At 28.9% G+C, this 20509-nt stretch overlaps 2 protein-coding genes across 2 annotated transcripts; one reads left to right on the top strand and one right to left on the bottom strand.

Moving 5' to 3' along the window:
• Positions 1-155: 155 nt before the first annotated feature.
• On the bottom strand, positions 156-1118 carry LOC136074099 (general transcription factor II-I repeat domain-containing protein 2-like). Its single transcript, XM_065786399.1, has one exon. The coding sequence runs from the start codon at positions 1116-1118 to the stop codon at positions 156-158; it is 963 nt and encodes a 320-aa protein (XP_065642471.1).
• An 11563-nt stretch (positions 1119-12681) lies between these two features.
• LOC105844241 (peroxisome biogenesis factor 2) lies at positions 12682-13828 on the top strand. The gene has a single exon (XM_065787397.1). The coding sequence runs from the start codon at positions 12694-12696 to the stop codon at positions 13546-13548; it is 855 nt and encodes a 284-aa protein (XP_065643469.1). The 5' UTR covers positions 12682-12693; the 3' UTR covers positions 13549-13828.
• Positions 13829-20509: the final 6681 nt, after the last annotated feature.

Here is a 20509-nt window from a genome sequence, read left to right as displayed (position 1 = left end):
TCTGGTGGATAATCTTTGTTGATAGTTTTGAAAAAATCAAACATGTTTTGTCTCAAATCATAAGTTCTTTTCAGCATATTGCCTCTAGAAAGCCATCTCACCTCAGTATAATAAAGCAGACCACCATATTCAGAGTCATTTTCAGCAAGAAAAGCCTAAAATTGCATACTTCGTAATGCACTGGACTTAATGCTGTTTATTGCTTTAACTACTACAGATTTTACATTTTCCACATCCATAGTCTTTGCTGTTAAATTTTGCTGATGAATAATACAATGCAGCTTAATTAATGACAAGTTGTTTTCTACCATTTCATTTTCCAGTCTGGAAACAACACCCATTTTTTTTCTAATCATTGAGCTGCCACCATCTGATGTAATTGAAATTAATCTGTTGTAAGTCAAGTTGAACTTTTTAAAAACTTTCTTCATGGCAAGAAAAATGTCTTCTCCTGTTGTTCTGCCTTGCATAGGATAGATGTCAAGTAGCTCTTCAGTAACAAAAAAATCATTATCAATACCACGAATAAAAATAGCTAATTGAGCAGTTTGTGATATATCAGTTGATTCATCAATAGCTATTAAATAATACTGAAATGCTTTTATTTTTTCAGTCAATGACAAACTCAGATCATCAGCAATATCACATGTTCTTCGTGTAATTGTTTGTCTTGAGAGGGAGATATTATTTAAAATTTTCAATTTTTCAGGACAAGTGTTTTTAAACACAATTTCAAGAGATTCCTTAATAATTTCCCCATCACTGAAAGGTTTACAATTTTTAGCTAAAAGAAGACTCACTTCATAACTTGCAATAGCAGCATTTTCTGTTTCAGTGTTGCCCCTTTTTAACAAATCTTGTTGTTCAAATAACTTATTTTTCAATTTAATTGATTTTTCTTTCCGCACCTCGTTGACAAACTGATTATAATTTTTTGAATGTTTTGTGTCATAGTGCCTCCGTAAATTATATTCTTTGCACACTGAAACCGATTCATTACATATTAAACATACTAGCACTGAATTACATTCAACAAAAAAGTATTTAGTTTGCCATTCATCATTAAATAAACAACATTCCTTTTCGATTTTTCGTTGTCTTAACTTTGAAGATGCCATTTACAATTAAAAAACGCAAATGGTAATTGCCGGCAGTGCCGGAAATTAATCCTGCGATTAATTGCCGGCAGGATTTTTTAATATATTTTTAATTATTTAAAGCGATTGTTTTTTTACAAAAAATATTTTAAAATTTATTAATTTATAAACTTAAATATTATATTATTTATTAATATTATATATGTTTATAGTTTTTTTTTATTATCTTTACAATTAACTGACAGGCCGGATAAAAGGTTGCTGAGGGCCGGAGTTAGCCCGCAGGCCTTAATGTGGCCACCCCTTTTTATTAATATATTATAGTAAAATTTGTTATAACTTATACACTGTATAAGTTATAACAAATTTTACTATAATATATTTAAAAAAATTACTTAATATAATGCATAAAATTATTTAATAATCTATCGCAAATTATTATAAGAAAATGAGTATAAAATAGTTTAAGTCATTTTTTTTTTTTTTTGTATAAGTATACATAATATAATATTTAATGAAGTTACAATATATATATATTGTAACTTCATTAAATATTTTTATGAAGGATAAATATTTTACTTGGATACATATTATTAACTTATTAAATTATTATTAAATTGATAAACATTTTTATTATTGAGTTTTGTTATTAATTACAACAGTTTAATTATTGAAAGACTTCCAAAAGTGTAAAGATTGTGAAACTACTGAACTACTACTGTACGGTACTGTACGGTACTACTGTGAATAAAAAGTGTTAACAGCTACAAAAAGTATTTTAAGAACTTTAATTAGTATATTTAAATGACTATTTTTGAATATGTTACATTATATTAGTAATGAACTGAAGTGTTAACAAAATTTTTTATTACATTTAAAAGTTTTCTATTAATAATTTTTCAAACATATGTTGGTGTATATCTTGAAAACTGTGTTTCTCATTTATATTCAATGATATCCATTTACATTTTTCATGTTCAAAAACATAAGCACTTTTTAGTTTGTTTTTCAGAGTTGATAAGCATCTGATACAAGGTATCAGATATACCTTGCATCAGGTTATAATAATCTGATACAAGGTGTCAGATTATTATAAATCTTGATGTTTGGCTTAAGGTTATCTTAGGAAAGCCATGATTCAATTAAGTATTGTGAATTTTAAAATAGGTTTCACAGATGTAATGACTTGCAAAGCAGCTTAGTTTTATGGCTTTTTATTAAAAAAATTTGTGCTGGCAAATATTAAGAAGAACAAGCAACAACTTTTTTGGTTTCATTTTATTTCTAAAATCCTTTTGCATTTTGATTACATCTCGATTTCAGAAATGATAAGTATTCAAATTAATTAATATATTTTTTTAGATTTTGATTTTATTTATTTAAAGATATTTTCATATAACTTTCATAAAAAGTATAACATATTTGAAGCATGAAAATAATTTATTTCTATTAGTTTTGATAAATATTACCTGTTATAAAAATACTTTTTCTAAAAATATGCTTTTTATTTATTTATTTTTTTGAATTAATTAAGGTGTAGATTTATATAGTAGTTCTATTAGTATAAGGTTAAGTTATTATATTGGTTTAAGATTAAATTATTTTATTGGCCTAAGATTAAGTTAGGGTTTGCTATTTAACTCACAACATATCTAAAGCTTGGCCGTTCAACAAGCTGTGCAAATTACAGTGTGTGTATATTTATGAATTTATAAATTGAATGAAAATAGAACATGTATGATAAATTGATAGGGCAGTAGTAATTTTTTATTTTTGTTTTTTAGGTATTGGCAGGCTGTACTTGACAACTTACCTTCCCGCAACGAAATTAAAAGAACCTTTATCTACAAGCCAATTTGAAATAATTTTCATTGCAGCATTTTCTAAGAAGAATTTTTCTTTTATTTTAGTTACTAAACCAAGGTTACAAAAACGACTCAAATATGGCTGGAATTTATATCGGGGGTGAGCTAAATGTACAGAAGAATCTATTCGATCTATATATTTTTTGTTACACCCATAGCTTTGTTTGGAGTCTGGAGTACATGCAGTTTAATCCAACGCTGGGATCAAGGCTTTAGAGGAACATGATCTTACCGCTGATATGCTAAATCATGCTAAGTTTTTGATAAAGTTTTTAAAATCGTTTGAAATTACTGTACTTCCAACTTTTTGGTACAACACTCTCCAAGTTGTCGACAAATTAAGTTGTTTGTTTCAATCAACTTTGCTAGCTATTGGTGGTTGTTCTCTTTCAATAGCTATTTAGTGATTTTGACCGTAGCCACTTATCATGGATCAATATATTGGCTGAAGCAAAAGCTGTTGTCTTCTTGGCTTTGAAAATGAATTTTTGACAAAACAAAAAAAAGAGCAAAACAATTTCACAATGAACCTGCAAATGCAAGCTTTCTGTTATGAGAGCTCCGAACAACAACTTAAGGTAAATATCTTTTATTTCAAAAATTCGATCAATTTGACATGTAAAAACTGTTTCTATAAGACTCTCATTCACCTGATTAGGAACTAGATTCTTCAGAGATAAAAGCTTGTGAATATATAAGTCAACACTAATGATGCCAAAGAAGACAACTTTTTGAAGTTTTTTACTCCAAGAAACTCCTTAAACCTTCTCAACCAAATACATTCAAAGAGTTTTCTGCCTATTGTACTAAATGTGTGCGCCATTAAAAAACAAACCATTTTAAAAGCGTATGCAAATTAATTTCTTTTTAAATTTATGCATGTTTGAAGGAACGTCTACTAAATGCTTTGCCCCGGGAGTCATTAAAGCTTTCATCGGCCCTGCATATGTATACACGAATACATACACACATATACAAACACCTATATGTATATATATATACATACATGCATACATACACACATACATACATACATACATACATACATACATACATACATACATACATACATACATACATACATACATACATACATACATACATACATACATACATACATACATACATACATACATACATACATACATACATACATACATACATACATACATACATACATACAAAAACAATCTTTTTTTATTTTTTCAAACTAATTATTCTAAAAAAAATAAGAAAAGATTAAAAAACGAAATCGTGCCATACTTTTACTTATGCTAAGAATTTTTTTTTTTTGTAATAATTTGTAACTTTTACTTTGAAAGCAAAAATAAAACGAAGATTTATAAAAAAGTAAAGATGTTTCCAAAAATCACATAACCACTTTTAAAGACATTTTTATTTGAAGATAAAAAAGTGTTAGAGAAACTCTCTGAAACACAGTTTGCCACAAATGAGGTGATTATTCTTTATTTATATTGCAGGTATGATTATAATATTAAATTGATTAAAAAGTATTATTCAATATGTTAACCAATTAATTAAAATTCAGTTTGAAAAATTGAAACTACTAAATGTAAATTTTATCTTTGTTAGACAAAAATACGCCCACCAAAACTTTGATTGGTTGTGCTTCCCAAAATGAAATGATGTTAGCATGCTCGGAAAAAGCAATATGTCCTCAGAACTGCATCTTTTTTGCTATAAAGAAACCGTAGATTGATAGAGGAAATGACGGCGGCATACTTCATGACATTAAAAAAACTATAATAATCATTAAATATAGTTTTTTCAATTTTATTGAATTTTAATTTTGCTTAAATTCATTTGAACAAAACTAAATTAGGTACTAGTGCTTCAGCAGTATTTGCTAAAGAAAATTTGCTAAAGAAGTTACAATTACAGATGTTTCTTAAATATTTCATCTAAGGAAAAATTTTTCACATTGGTAAAATATAGGCTTCTGAAAATCTGGTGTTCAAAGTTTTCAAAGCTAATTGGAACGCAGCAAAGGAAACTATGGATAAATCAAAGTTCAAAAAGTTTGACAAATTTGCAGTAAAAGGAACGCATCTAGAAAAACAGAATGAAGAAACTATTTAATTTTGAAAATATGCATTTGCCAATTTAGTATTTTCAATAGATGAGTATTAAGAACTAAAAGAACTTACACTCACATTTTATGTCAAGATGTAATCTTTAATGTTTATGCTCCGGGATCAGTTTCCCGATCACTTTTTATGGCAAAGTCTATATATTATCTTTAAATTTTTAAGTAATCAGTTACCCTACCAATTGACCGCTTGTTCACAAAAAGAAATCAGTAGAATGGCAGAATTTATTTTTATATTTTATACTGTGTGGTTTGTGCGTTCCTCTTTAGTTTTCTCAGCACCTTTTTAAGATTTAAAAGCATACTGGCAGATTGTCCATTATAAAAGGTGGGTAGAATCTTATAATCCAGGAGCTAATGATGTACTAGAGAAAATTGAAGAAATATTTAAATCAATGGAGACATACGTGGTATTTGGATCAAACATTGATTTCATTATGTCTTGCAAAAAAAGAACTAAAAGATGATGAGAAAGAAAAAGTTGCATAAGTTCTCTTCTCACAACCTGTTACTACACACTATGAGAAGTCTGAAAATCCAATCCTTCTGAAAAATCTAGACTTCACCCAGGAAAAACCACCTAGCTTGTCACAGTTGGTTGATAGAAACTCGTGGTTTATTTTTAGTCAGTTAAATTTGAGTAAAGACAATGATAAACCTTGGCTTAACTGCTTTTTATCTTTTTGGAGCTTTATCGGTCAATTTAAAACTTTCATTGAATTTGTTCGCCGAATATATGTAGTAACAACTGCTCTGAACTGGCAATTAAGCTTTAGTCAGAGCTTGTTAATTTTTTTTGCAAGAAGACAGGTAAAATATAATGTTGGCATAGTACAAATTACGGAGAGTGGCAAAAAAAATAAAAAAAGTGGAACTGGTGAGAAATAAATAATTACGTCAAAACTGTCAAAAAATACTTATGGGGTTATGGGGTTATGCTGCTCTCAAGACTTTATCCCTTTAAGGGGGTACACCATTGAAAAATTGAAACTGTGAAATACTATATAAAATGATTCCCTTTGATGAAAATTTGTTTCAACAAACTGTTATAATAGTTTTCATATAAAAAGATGTATTGTACTATATATAAGGTGGTAGGGATATATTTAATGATGATAAAAATTGAATGAAAATAGAACATGTATGATAAATTAATAGGGCAGTAGTAATTTTTTATTTTGTTATTTAGGTATTGGCAGACTGTACTGTATTTAGACACTAAGACACTCATTTTATTTACAAAAGTTTATTCTTTAAATTTAGGTTGTTTTAATAGTTTACGCAATGGAAGCTCAAAAAGATAATAATAAAAATAAGGACATAAAAAACACCTCCAGAAGTAAAAAAAAAAGGAACTCTTGGATCAAAGAAAATCCGCTAAAGCGTCATAAATTTTGCCCTCGAGATACCTACAGTTGGTGCAAGTACTGGTCCGAGGGCCAAAAGGATTACAAACCCTCCAATACAACCAATCTTTAGATAAAGATCTACTTCTACCCATCTATTTAATTTTATTGGATAAGGATTCGATAAATAAATGTTTATATGGAAAAACCCAGAACGCAAATAAGGCACTAAATGGACTCATCTGGTCATGGTTTCCAAAAATTGTATTTTTCGGCAGGAAACCATACAAATGGGTGTAAATTCAGCTGTTATTCGCTTTAATGATGGACGCAAAGAAATATTGAAGGTTTTAGAGCACTTTGGTTTGAAGGGGAAATTTTAAAAGCTGTGGCAATAAATTTAGATGACTCATGCGTTAAGCAAATGAAAAAGAAGTTTACAGATGCAAGGACGTAAAAACGGATTGCGAGCCAGAAAAAAAGAATTTTTTGTTTTTCATTTTTTTCTGTTTTCAATTTTTTGCATACTTGCAATGACTTAAAACATGATAACTCGAGATAGAATTAAGGACTTTACTTGACATTTGAAATTTTGAAGTAGTGTTTATGTTGATTTATTACTCAGGATGGCCTATAGATTTTACATAAAACACCAAGTTTCTTAAGAAAATCTAGTTTAGTTTCAAATTTAAATTAACATTTGTAGGAAAAAACAAGGTATTTTCGCAAAAAAATTAATAGCTCTTAGAGCAAAAGTCATTTATGAAAATCCTATTGGCCACCCGGAGTACAATATAACGTAATACATATGTGCAAAAGGACTTTCAATTTTACTTTTGTGTTATTAAGTTATTATCATTCAAAAACATTATTTTTAATGGTCAAAATTATCACATTTTTCGCCATTATGGATTTTCTGTATGAATAATAAAATGTTTTTTTTTATGCAAACTATTTCTCTTAATGTAACTTACTGTTTTGACAAACTAAAAATAATTACAATGTCAAAGTTAGGAAAGTAGCTTTTTTACCTCCCAACCACTTTAATAATATGTAGTGGCTCAAACACCATCATAGTTACAATCATGTTTTAGTTTTTTAATTGAATTTTTTTATTTTCATTGGGACGTTTTGAAAATAGTAAAAATTCTATTCTATCTGTTAGCAATAATGGCTTCATAACTTTCCATTCATTGTTTGTACAAAACAGAAAACTGCTTTCTAATTTAAACTGAATGCGCGATTTAATTATTATTCAGTGAATAGTTTTTTATATACTTGATTATATACTTAATAAATATATAATAGGCTTATACTAATATAATATGCAGAAGTGTAAGTATATATATATACTTATACAAATATAATATATAAATAACTTAAATACTGGCTTATATTTTGAGAAATGCGTTTGTGAAAATATTGACGTTATGTTTTTCCTTTTGTTGTTTGTGAGCACGCTTCCAAAAGTTTCAATTCAAAGTTACATATAACTGTTTGTGCCGGAATAATTTCCTGTATTAGTTGCAGTTGCGTCAAAGCACAGATCCTTTATATAAGTTTTTAGCTTATACTTATCCACCATACCTCCATTAAAAAATCTTTAATCAGTTCAACAATTTTTGTTGGAGCATTTTTAAGCTTTTTTATTATCATTTATATTACTAATCGGTGTTGTATCAGATGTTAGGTAAACAGTTTGTTTTATAGTTATATTAGATTCACCCTCATTATAAACATTTTCAGTTTCAGTGTCTTTTTCCATTTCACATAGTGTCTTTTTCCATTTCAGATACAAGAATCAGTTAAACTTTCTGTCCGTGTATTTTACTCTTATTTTTTGTTATTTCACTAACTGTTGGTAATACTTCATTTATAAATACTAAGTATCTGATTTAAGTCTCTTGTAGAAGTTTCGATTTGCAATTTGTCAGTTGATTTTAAAGAATGGTAGCTCGTTTTCTTTTAAACATTATACTTCCGGTTTCATCATACCATTGTATCTAAAAACTTTGTAAATCTGTTCATTTGTAACTTCTCTCTTAATAGTTTAGGTGCAGGCTTGTTTTGGTTTTAGGTGCAGGTTGACTATGGTTCAGGTATAGGCATTAGTTAATCTTACCACCCAAAAATAATTTTTGTAACTCGGGAATAAAGACAATTTTAAGACTTTTAATTATTTAGCTAAGAAGCAATAATTTAGCTAAGAAGCTAAGACTTGATTTTAATAAAAGCTTTGGTGGAAGTTTTAGCTTTAGTGGCTGTGCAAATGTTGGTTTAAAGAAATTTTTCTATGCTGGTTTGAGCTTTTACAGGGGTATGTAATTTTTTTAATTTCATTTGCGCGTATTGTAAAGTTGACGGTTGTGCAGATGCTAGTTTAAAGAAAAATTTTATGTTGGTTTGACCTTTTATAAAAAAAATTTTATGTTGGTAAATAAAACCTTGGACCTTTTATATGATTAAGCAGTTTTTTTGCTATCTTTTGGTTGTGAAGTTGATGGTTGAGTTAAAGCTATAACCTTTTCACCCCATTCAGCTATAGTAATTACTTTTTCACGTAAGCTTGTTAAGCTACTTGGTAGCTATTTCTATAGGGCTCATTTCAATTTTATTATCTGTTATGCGTCAGTCAATTGAGTGTTTTATCTCTCCAGGTATAACTGGTTTTGTGCCAGCCTTTGATTGAATGTTATACTATTTGCGCAAAAAAATTTTAGGGAAAAAAATTAATTTAAGTGCATATGAAAAAATAAAAACAGTGGTGTGCAAAAAATTTTCACTCGTGATTAAAGGGCGCTAATCATGAGTAAAAATCTGGCTAAAAAAAAAGGCGTCTTATTTTTCCGTTACCCCTGTTCCATCTTTTAAAAAAAATCTGTCGACCTACAATAATGTGGATCGTGGAAAATTTTAGTACCTGTAAAAAATATAAACGTGAAAAGTTTTTTAACATATAAAAATTTTTCTACAGGTTGGCATCAGGGTGGAGTGTAAAAATATTTTTGTGGGATGGTGTCAGGGTAGGATGTGAAAAAATTTCCGCTGGATGGTGCCAGGATAGGGGTATAAAAAACTTTCTGCAAGTGTCACCTCGCGCGACACTAGCATAAAAATTTTTTGTAACCCCATTCCTTTTCCCTGCCTCAATATCAACGAAAAACCAGGATCCTCTCCTGGTTATTGGTTGGTTTGGCTGTACATATAGCTTTCGAATAAAGTTTTGTACTTCTATTTGATGTAGAAGTAGTAGAGAAGATTACCCGTTGACATTTCAAAGCTCAAAAGATATTACTGTAGGTATATAAACTACAGCAAAATTTGTTAAGCCTTAAAATGTTAACGGGTTTGAGAAAACAGACCAACTTTATTTATAAGTTAGGATTCCTGTGTCTCGGCGGTAGAGCTAAAGTACTCAGTCCCAGAGACTTAAAAAGATCCTTTTTTTTTTTTTTTGCGTAGTTTTAGTTTGCTATATTCTTATGTTTTACTGCTCAGCTTTTAAATATTATTCAAATACATTAAGTTTGTTTTAGTGACTTTTTTTATTGAATTTACTGTTGTTGTAAATGTTAAAATCGTATAATAATTATTTATCTCTTAAGCTTTTTTAAAAAGAACGCTGTCGAACCGCAAAACTTCAGTAAAAACAACTTTTTATTTTAATGAAACTTTGTTAATAAAATAATAGTGTAAACGTCGCTAATACTCAAAAAGTTTATAAAACTAATGTTGGATTTCTACATATTGTCGCATTTGCACAGTTTTCATTTTTTGTAAATATCTGCAGAATTGGAAAAATAGCTCCAAAACAAATTGTCAGGTGTTGATCAGGGTTGACAACTAGTCGTCAGCTAATTAGGGTTAATTAGGATTGACAAATAATTGTCAACCCTAATTAATCAAAGTTGTTGAGTATACAATTTTAATAGGTTAATAATATTTAATATTAATTAATAGTTTAGGTAAACTTTTTTCCGTCATTTATTGTTTTAAACTTCTATTTTCAAATGAGTTGTTACTAGAAAAATGTAAATAATAAATTTTCAAAATTGAATGTTAACAGGATTGTTATAATAATGTTATTTACGTTAAAATAACTTATTGAACCTTTATAATTTGCATTATAATACAATACCTTATATACTATTTACCTTATAATAATATTCCACAGGCAAATTAACACAATTTTGTCATAAAAATTAAATTGTTAATTGTTTTTTTTAAACTAAGTAAGAGTAATATAATACCTACAAAGTTTTATTAATTAATATAAAATACAAGTTTTTAATCAAAGGGCATTTACTTTTTTAAAAAAACTATTAATGACAGAATTTTATTTAATAAAAGTTTATGACAGTATATAACATTTGTGCATTTTGTTGTCTGTGATACATTATAAAACTTAAATATGAGTGTATTTTTTTAAATATATGTGTGTATATGTGTGGGTGTAACACACTCACACACACACACACACACACACACACACACACACACACACACACACACACACACACACACACACACACACACACACACACATATATATACTATATATATATATACTATATATATATATATATATATATATATATATATATATATATATATATATATATATATATATATATATATATAATATATATATATATATATATATATATATATATATATATATATATATATATATATATATATATATATAATTTCATTGTATCTATTCATATCATATTATTTGCGTACTATGTATATTATATCAATATGAATATATTTACAAAAGTTAGAACAGTAAAATCATAAGGGCAATACAATTATTGCATTAAATTAATCTAATCATAAATGTTTTAATGATGTTAAAATTTAGTTATAATTCATAAAGCAATACTGAATGTTTTTTTGACAATGCCAATATGTTTAACTAAAAGTACTGCCCTCAGACAATACTGACATATGCAACATTGGCTGGTAGTGATATTCTTTTTTGGTGCTTTTTTTTTTGTTTGTTAGATTTTAATCAATACTGTTTTTTTTTTATAATTTGATTTATTTAAAATTGTTTTTAATAAACCAATAATATACATACATATTACTTTTTTTTATCCATTTTGTTTTTATTTACTGTTCCTGCATTTTTTTAACTAATAACATTAAAACATAGTTACTGATGAAAAAGGTCATTGTGCAAAGAAATAAGTTAAGCAAGGTACTAGCAGTTATATTTTACCAGGATCTGGTAGGGTTCAATCTTCGTGCTCCTGCGTTGTTTATGTAACTTGCAATCTACCACTACAGCATTACTGCAAATTAAATTATATATATATATATATATATATATATATATATATATATATATATATATATATATATATATATATATATATATATATATTTATATATATATATATATATATATATATATATATATATATATATATATATTTATATATATATATATATATATAAAGAGAGAGAGAGATGTTTATATACATTTATCTTCCTAACTTATTCCTAACTTTCTAATCTTCATGACATATCTAAAGTTTTTGACGAAGTTTGGCATGCTGGTCTTCTCCACAAGCTTACTTCATATGGTGTATCTGGGAAAATTTTATATTGTCAAATAGTTTCTTTCTAACCACTTTATTAAAGTTATCCTTAAAGGCCAACACTCTTCTTTATTTCCAGTAACTTCTGGGGTACCTCAAGGCATCTCTTTCTTTTTTCTACAAATACTATCATGGTCGCTGCTCAAAAAAGTTATTATCTTCAGTTCCATAAACTAAAACTCATTCTCACTTGACTCATCATTCTATGCCTCCTTTGTTTACTATATCTGTCTCTGCATGCTATAAAAACTTTGATTTGTATAGTTTTTTTCTCCACACTTGAACCTTTTTGAAATCTCTTTAATCTTCATGTTTTCCTGACTCATACAATCTGCAACTTTTCAAGTCTTTTGTCAGCGGTTTCCTTGCTCTATAACTCTATTCTTTTTTTTGAGTGGATCAGAATTTAAAAAAAAAAAACTTTACCCACAATTAAAAAAGGTAAAAAGGTAAGTTAACTTCCCAACTAGTAAAGACTTTTTCCTATCTTTTTACAAATTTAAAAGATACTTGCCTTGATATATATGATATTATATACAAAAAAAACAAAAACAAAAAAAACATGGAAACCCATCGAAACAAAAAGTGTAAAATGGTAAATAAATAATAAATAAAAAATTTAAATTATGTAATAATAAAAGTTATTCACTTTATACATTTTCAGATATGAATAATACTGGGTATAAAGCATTGCGTGTTACACAGCTAGATGCAGATTATTTAACTAATCAAGCTTTTCGTATTATCAAACGTGAAATAAAAGGATCTCTTTTAAATAAACCATTTACTAGGTTGCTCCATTATGAACAAGAGATAGATGTTTTATTACAGTTCATTATATGGAAATATTCGCTGCAAAAATCAGATTCTACTGTTGGACAGTTATATTTCAAAATGAAGTACATCTCACCTAATGGTATATCAGAGAGGCAAAAATTGATTTACTTTTTTCTTAATTCAACCAGATACTGGATTGTTAACAGACAATTTGATATTCTTCATGTTTTTGAAAAATTATTTAAAAATCCTCATATTACACTTTTTGTTTCAAAACTTGGAACACTCTTCCAACTTGCTGAGTTTGTTAATTATGTGTTATTCATTAAAAATGGTGAGTATCTTAACTTATTTGATAGATTTTTCAACTGGAAGACGATCCGGCTGGATAAACCATCTCCACGATATATAGATTACACTTATATGCGAAAAGAATTGCTTTGGTCCAAAATTACTGAAACAGTTTTCTGTGTGCTACCTTTCATCAATTTTCCAAAACTTTATAATTTTTTTATGTTGATTATCAAATATCTTGGTTTTGTAAATTCATTAACAGATAATTTAGAGCTAAATTGTAATATTTGTGGTGAAAAACCTACTAATCCTCAAGTAAGTAATTGTGACCATTTGTTTTGTTGGTACTGCATAAAAGGAAATATTTTAGCAGATAAATCTTATAGATGTCCAACTTGTGGCAAAAACATTTTATCTATTGAACAGTTTGTTTTTGAACCAAAAAAATAGTTTGTTGTATTAAGTATTGAAAGACAGATGGTTGCAATGCAGAGGAAGCATGGATGCAACAAGAGTTTGATCTTTTCAGAAAATCATTTAGAATACTAATGAGTATTAAAAAAAATTATTAGGTATTTATAAATATTTTTATGTATAAATTTTGTAGTTATTAATTTATAGAATTTTTTAGAGTTTAATAAAGAAAATTTTTTTTTTTTTTTTTTTTTTTTTAATTTTGTATTTATAAACTTTTGTAGTTCATTTTAAGATTACAAGAAATTAATTGTAATATTGCTGTATAGTTGATTTGTGATTTGTAAACCTCATATGATTATATTTTAGTCAGGATTAATATGCGAACTTGTGATAAAATATTTGCCTTACTTTCTAATGAAACCAAATACAATAATATATTGTAGAGTAATTGTATGCTAATATGGCGAGGCAATATGATAGAATGATATTATCATAAAATGATTGTAGTGATAGTATGAAAATCAGGACCGTTCCTAGGGGACCAGAGGAGGTGTATAACCTCCCAACGAAAACTTTATTTAAAAATATATCGGCAAATTTAACCCTTTTATTTTTTATTGCTTTTATCTTGTGCCGAATAATTATATAAATATTTATATTTCGATATAAATATTATTATTTTAGTATAAATACAGATGGCCGGAGCAAGAAGAAAACGTAATGCCTTATCCCAAAGCCCGAGGTTGATTCAGTAAAAGATAAATAAATACGTACAGCATATTTAATTGTTACCAATATACATAAAATATTTGTTACCAATATACATAAAATAAGTTTTTTTGAAAAGATAAATCAGGGAATAAAAGTAGAGAAAATGAAGAAAAATTGATTAATTGGACTGAAAAATTTTCAAAAATTTTTAGCAATTTTATTGTAATTAATACATTTTTAAATATAGCAAACAATATCAAAATTTGATTTAAAATAATGAAATAATTCGTAAAAAGAAGCGAAATAACAAATTCGTAGGAAAAAAAAGTAAAAAATAAATATGTAACAATAAATTTTCACAACATATCTTGCTATAAAATTTATACGTTATAACATTTCTTTTGAATAAATAAAAAGTTACAAAATAGAAAAAAATTGTTAGTGTAGTTCTTTTAATGCAAAAGATATTAATTAAGATGAAATACTAATTAAAACTATTAGTCAAAAACAAAATCGATAAGGACCGAAATCTCTCAATATAAAAAAGTACATTTAAGCATGATTCAACCTAAGAGACATTAGGTTGACAAAGATAAATTTTAAAATTAATTGAAAAAGCTTATCTGTACCACCCAGACAACTTCAGAAGAAGTCATGCACTCATTTTAATATGTAAAACAGCAGGTATTTGAAAAACTTTTGAATTGCATAAATGCTAGGTTATACTAGGCACTAAAGTTTTGTATACAATTGGAAAGGCTTCAATACAGTTTATTCAAATGCTTAAAAAGCTATCAAAACCTATCAATTCTACAAAATCTTATGGCGTTTTAAGCATCTAATTTTTTTATAAATCAATTTGTTAAAAAAACCTCGTAAAATTTCTATACATTTATGGTCAAGAAAATAGAAAAGTTAAGGTATACCTTTAGAGGGCTTAAGAATGGGTTACATTCAATCCCTTCTACCACCTTTGTTAGGGAAGGGGTTAAAAATAAATATGAGCAATTATTTTAAACACAAAATTTATATTATGTTTATATATAGAGCAGCCGTAGCGCAAACGTAAGATCGGTGGTTCAAACCCCACTTCTGGCAAGTTTTGCAATATCGGTTAGGAAGGAGGCGTGAACTTCCTATTAAATGCTCGTCCGCGGTGCCTTGTGATAAGACCGTAAGGACTTCTTAGGGCACCTAAAAATATATATTTATATAATAGACACAAATTTTAATTTTACAAATTAGTTTAATGTATAAATAAGTTTGTAAAAAAACGATAGACATCATTCTACTTTTAAAGCTTTTTCTTAGATATTATTATTATTATTATTATTATTATTATTATTATTATTATTATTCAGTGATCAAATACAAATACAATAATCTATTTATAATTTGATGAAGAGGTGCTACACCAGGCCCCCCTATGCTGACGAACATGGAGATACAGAAGCTACAGACAAAGCAGCAATTGTATCTATAAAGTTACTTTCTTATGTTGTTTTTGAAAGCGTTGATGGATTGAGCGTTCACTGCTTCTTGCGAAAGCGCATTCCATGGGGCGACAATTCTATTTGAAAAAAAGTTATACCGCTCCTCGCAGTTTTTTACCATCTGACGTTCTAGTTTATGGTTATGGCCTCTTAGAATATACTTATCTTTACTTTTTGAAATTTTTTGCGGGACAACAAAACTAACAAGCTCGAGTTTACGAGTGATTTTGAATTGCTCGATAAGATCTGCTCTTTTGCGGCGTTCTTCAAGAGTTGTTAAACCGAGCCGTTGGAGTCGATCTTGATAGGTCATGTGTTTAATAATCGATATTGTTTTTGTTGCTTGATGTTGGACTTGCTCGAGAATGGCAATGTCTGATTTTAAATGCGGTGACCAGGCTTGTACAGCAAACTCAAGATGGGGGCGAATGTAAGTGAGATACAGAGTGCGCCATAAATAAAAACTGCGACTGCGAAATGTTTTTTTGAATCGCCCTAGCACTCTATTCGCTACTGATGCGGCTGACTCTATTTGCGGTCTAACGTTAAGGTCATTCGAGACCATCACACCAAGGTCTCTTTCGACTTCGGTTTCTTCTAGAGGACGACGGGTGCCGTCGACGTTTGACATTGAGTATTTGTACGTTGACTTGTTACATCCGCGCCCAACATGCATTACTTTGCATTTCTCAACGTTGAAATGCAAGAGCCAAATATGTGACCATTTCACTGCTCTGTCAACGTCATCTTGGAGAGTGATGTTGTCCGACTCCTTTTTAATTATCCCTATTATTTTGCTGTCGTCGGCTAACAGTTTTATATGATGAGTAATACTGTCCGGAAGGTCGTTTACAAAGATTACGAATAGCAATGGGCCCAAGACCGAGCCTTGAGGCACTCCACTAGTGACTGCTTTCCATTCAGAAGTAATGCTGTTTATAACCACTCGTTGACATCGATTGCTTAGCCAAGCTGCGATCCAGTCAAGAAGAGCGCCTTGAATACCGTACGCTCTCAGCTTATGAAGAAGGCGTTTATGTGGTACTTTGTCAAACGCCTTTGCAAAGTCTGTGTAAATGACGTCTACTGCATGTCTGCAGTGAGTTGCTTCCGTCATGATATCCCGAGATTCTAAAAGATTAGATACACATCCCTTACGATGAACAAAGCCATGCTGATTTGGAGAAATTAGACCATTAGCAACGCAGTGTTCCATTATTCTTTTTTGTAAAATACTTTCCATAATTTTGCAAGGTATGGAAGTGAGCGAGACTGGCCGGTAGTTGGATGCTTTAAGCCTACTCCCCTTCTTGAAAATAGGTGTTACATTCGATTTTTTCCATAATTCAGGAACTACACCAGTTGCAAACGAGCACTTATAGATAAGCGAAAGAGGCTTGGCAAAGGTAGCTGAACATTTACTAAGGACCCTTGGATGTAATCCGTCGTAGCCGGTTGATTTTCTTTCATCAAGGTTGTTTAGGCATTTTTGTACCATATCGATAGAGAAACTTGCTGGATCGATGACACAAACTGCTTCAGTACGACTTTCCAAGCCTGGCATTGAACCTTCGGGCTCTAAAACAAAGACTGATTGAAAATAGTTATTTAACGATGCGCATATATCGTCGGTATCGGTTGTGATGTTGCTATTAATTGTTTCAAGCGATGTAATGTTGTTACTGACGCTTTGCTTGCTTCTTACATATGCATGTAAGCGTTTAGGGTTGCTTTCGGAATCCCTGACGAGTAGCTCTTCGTACTTCTGCCTGCCAGCTTTGACCATTTTTTTAACTTTTTTGCAGGCAGTGCGATGCGATATTTTGAGAAATTTGTGCGTATCTCGACCTGCATTAATGTATTTGGCCCAAGAGGTGCGTTTAGCTTTGACCGCCTCAATAAGTTCTGGTGTTACCCATTGCTCCTGTTTTTCTGTAAAGGGAGTGGTAGTTGACGGAATGTGTAGGTTAGTGGCTTCGTTATACACGTTTGCTAGAAGCTGGTACTCATCGTTTGCATTTAGTCCAGTGAATACTGTTTCCCACTGTTTCCCATATATTTGACATGCTGAAATTTAAAACGGAAATGGAACTACAATAGCAAGAAAAATAATGAACAAATAGCACACAACAACGTTAGAAGTTTGGAAACAACTGTAATTGATAATATTTCTGCTAATACCGGTGTGTATATAATGTCACATTAGAAAGACTTTGAAATCAAGCAATTCATGGTGGTACACCTAGTAAAAAATAAAACCGTCAGATATTATATAAAATGAAAATGTTTTAATTAAAATTTATATTAACAAATTGGTATAATTATTTTCATTTAAAAATATATATTTGAAATTCATCAAAGATTCATAATGGGGAAAAAGCTAACAAAAAATATTTCAAAATATAATATCTAAATCTTAGCAAAGTTTTATAAACTGGGTATTAACACAGTAATAAACACCTATATATAAAAAGTACCTATGTATAAAAACGTGTTTTATCAAACAGTGGTAAAACACCTTTTTATACACCGCTCAGTGAGGCAAATTGCTTCAAAACTGGACATTTGATGAAATTGAATTAAGGTGTTAAGAAATATTTTTTGGTGGTAACGTATAGTAGAGTCTGTGGTCCATGTTATCAGTGCTGGATACAGTAGGCGAGATGTGAGTTTAGTTTGCTGGCCCCTTCAATGATAATTTTAAAAAAATGGGGGAGGGTGAAGAATGTTAATGTACGAGGGTAAAATTGTGTTTATTATTAAATATATATGCAATTAGTCTATTAAATAAAAAAAACATTTTTTAACATTTTTAATGTTTTAAGGTAGCAGATCCCCTTAAAATAAAGTTGCTTAAATTTTTGCTATGGAACATTAATTGCAATTATAATTTTAAAAGTAATTAAGGACTAGTTACGCATTTAATCTGCCATTTTGGAAAGTTTTCAAACACGATTGTAAAAGTTTTACAAATGCTAGAGAGTCCAAATATTCAGTGTATATTTAGAGTACTATTAACTGGAGTCTCTACCACGTATGTGAAAACGGATAGTTATTTTTTAAGTTATTCAATTTTTTTCAAAAAGTAGTAAAATGAAGTACCCAAAAATAAGAAAAATATACTTAAAATAGAAATTGAGCTTTCATTTTGGTACAAACCCCAGACAAACCCAACAAGGAACATTTGCTGAAAATTTTAAATCAAAATCTTTATTAGAAGTTAAGAAAACGTGTTTTATGTGTTGCAAAGTATTTAAAAAATAAAACGCTAGAAAAACGTTTATAAAGATTGCGTAATAAAAAGTCTAAAATTGTTTTCTTCATATTTTTTGTCAACAAACCTTTTTTCATAACTTTTACTAACTTTAGTTGGTAACCAAAGGTAACCAAGGTATCAGCAAAAGAAATTTTTTCGTTGATACCTGCTGTTAAAGTCTTTTTTGTAAGATAATTTTTTATAGATTTTAATCTAGAAAATGATCTTTCATCTGAACGAATTTTTTGTGGTTCTTTTTTAACTAAATTGTCTCTTATCAGTTGACTAATTCTCTCGGGCTAAGATGCAGGATCAACTGTTATATTTGGTTCTTCATTATAACATTTTCTTTACTCGTAGTCGTATAGGGTTGAGTTGTTTTTACTGTAATGTTTAGTTTTTGACTCTATAATTGGGTATCTTGTTTATTATCTTTCGCAGGATTTTCTTCTACATCTTTGTCATTAATTTTATTTTATTTATCAAAATTTTCTTTTTCTTTTCTTTTTTTATCTTAGTTGTTGTTTTTGTTTTCTTTTTCATCTTTTTCAGTATTTTCTTCTGGATCTTTTTCGTTTTTTTCACCTGGTTCTTTGTCAGTATTGCCTATTTTTAAGTATTTATTCGAAGAACCTTTGAGTTTTTCACTTTAATTTATGTTTTTTGCAGCTAAGTTTCGTTTTTACTGCCACTTTTGCATGGCCGCCGAAAGGAAGGGGGTCGGGGGACGAAAGGGATAGTTTGTCCTGGGCGGCAGATATCCAAAGGGCGCTAAATGAAAAATTTTTCTTCCTACATTAAGATAGACTTGTTATGTTGGTTTCCACATCTTGTCAATAAAATAAAAGATACCTTATGTTATAAAATACACTTTGAAAAAAATAAAGTTTCTTTTTTCTTATTAAACTTTTTCAGTAAATAAGGTAAAAAAATTTTAAATTAAAAATATAAATAATACGCTGTATTGATTGACTGGCTAGATTAATTCAAAATTGACAAACTTGACATATTTGTGAAACAAACCTTTTAAAAAAAAAGTTTTATGACCATACATTTTGATTCGTTTTTTTCAATTTTTTGAACAAAAAGATTAATAAAGCTTTTATTAACATGATGCTGATGTATTGCTGTTATTCTATATAAAGTTTTTTTTTTTTTTTAATCTTGCTCGTTATTTTGAGCATTGAAGTATTCTAAATTAAATAAGCTCCATAATTGAATTCTAAAGAAATTATTTGTCTTTTTATTCTTTTATAATATTCTAAAGGTATCTGAAGGGTCCATTTATAGCGAGGATCCCAACACAACCTCGTCACTTGTGTGACCTCTTATCCGGCCCTGCATGTAATCCATTTATTTTTCAGCTTTAAACCGATTTTAACCTTCAGCAGGATTTTTAACCCTGTAGAACCCATAAAGCTCAACTCTTTTGTGGTACATCAAAAAATATAAAAAATTTCATTGGAACTATAGTAAAACTTTATTTTTAAAACAAACACGTCATTAAAGTTTTCTTTTTTAAATATTTTCTAAC

Source organism: Hydra vulgaris, chromosome 01 (genome assembly GCF_038396675.1).
Source record: "Hydra vulgaris chromosome 01, alternate assembly HydraT2T_AEP".
In the NCBI taxonomy this organism is placed as follows: Eukaryota; Metazoa; Cnidaria; class Hydrozoa; order Anthoathecata; family Hydridae; genus Hydra; species Hydra vulgaris.
The sequence above is the reverse complement of the archived record's forward strand: the minus strand, read 5'-3'. Positions and strand labels throughout refer to the sequence as shown.

What these genes read in the sequence shown, in the direction of transcription:
- LOC105844241 (XM_065787397.1), top strand. Translation starts at nt 12,694, where the DNA reads ATGAATAATACTGGGTATAAAGCATTGCGTGTTACACAGCTAGATGCA.
- LOC136074099 (XM_065786399.1), bottom strand. Translation starts at nt 1,118, where the DNA reads ATGGCATCTTCAAAGTTAAGACAACGAAAAATCGAAAAGGAATGTTGT.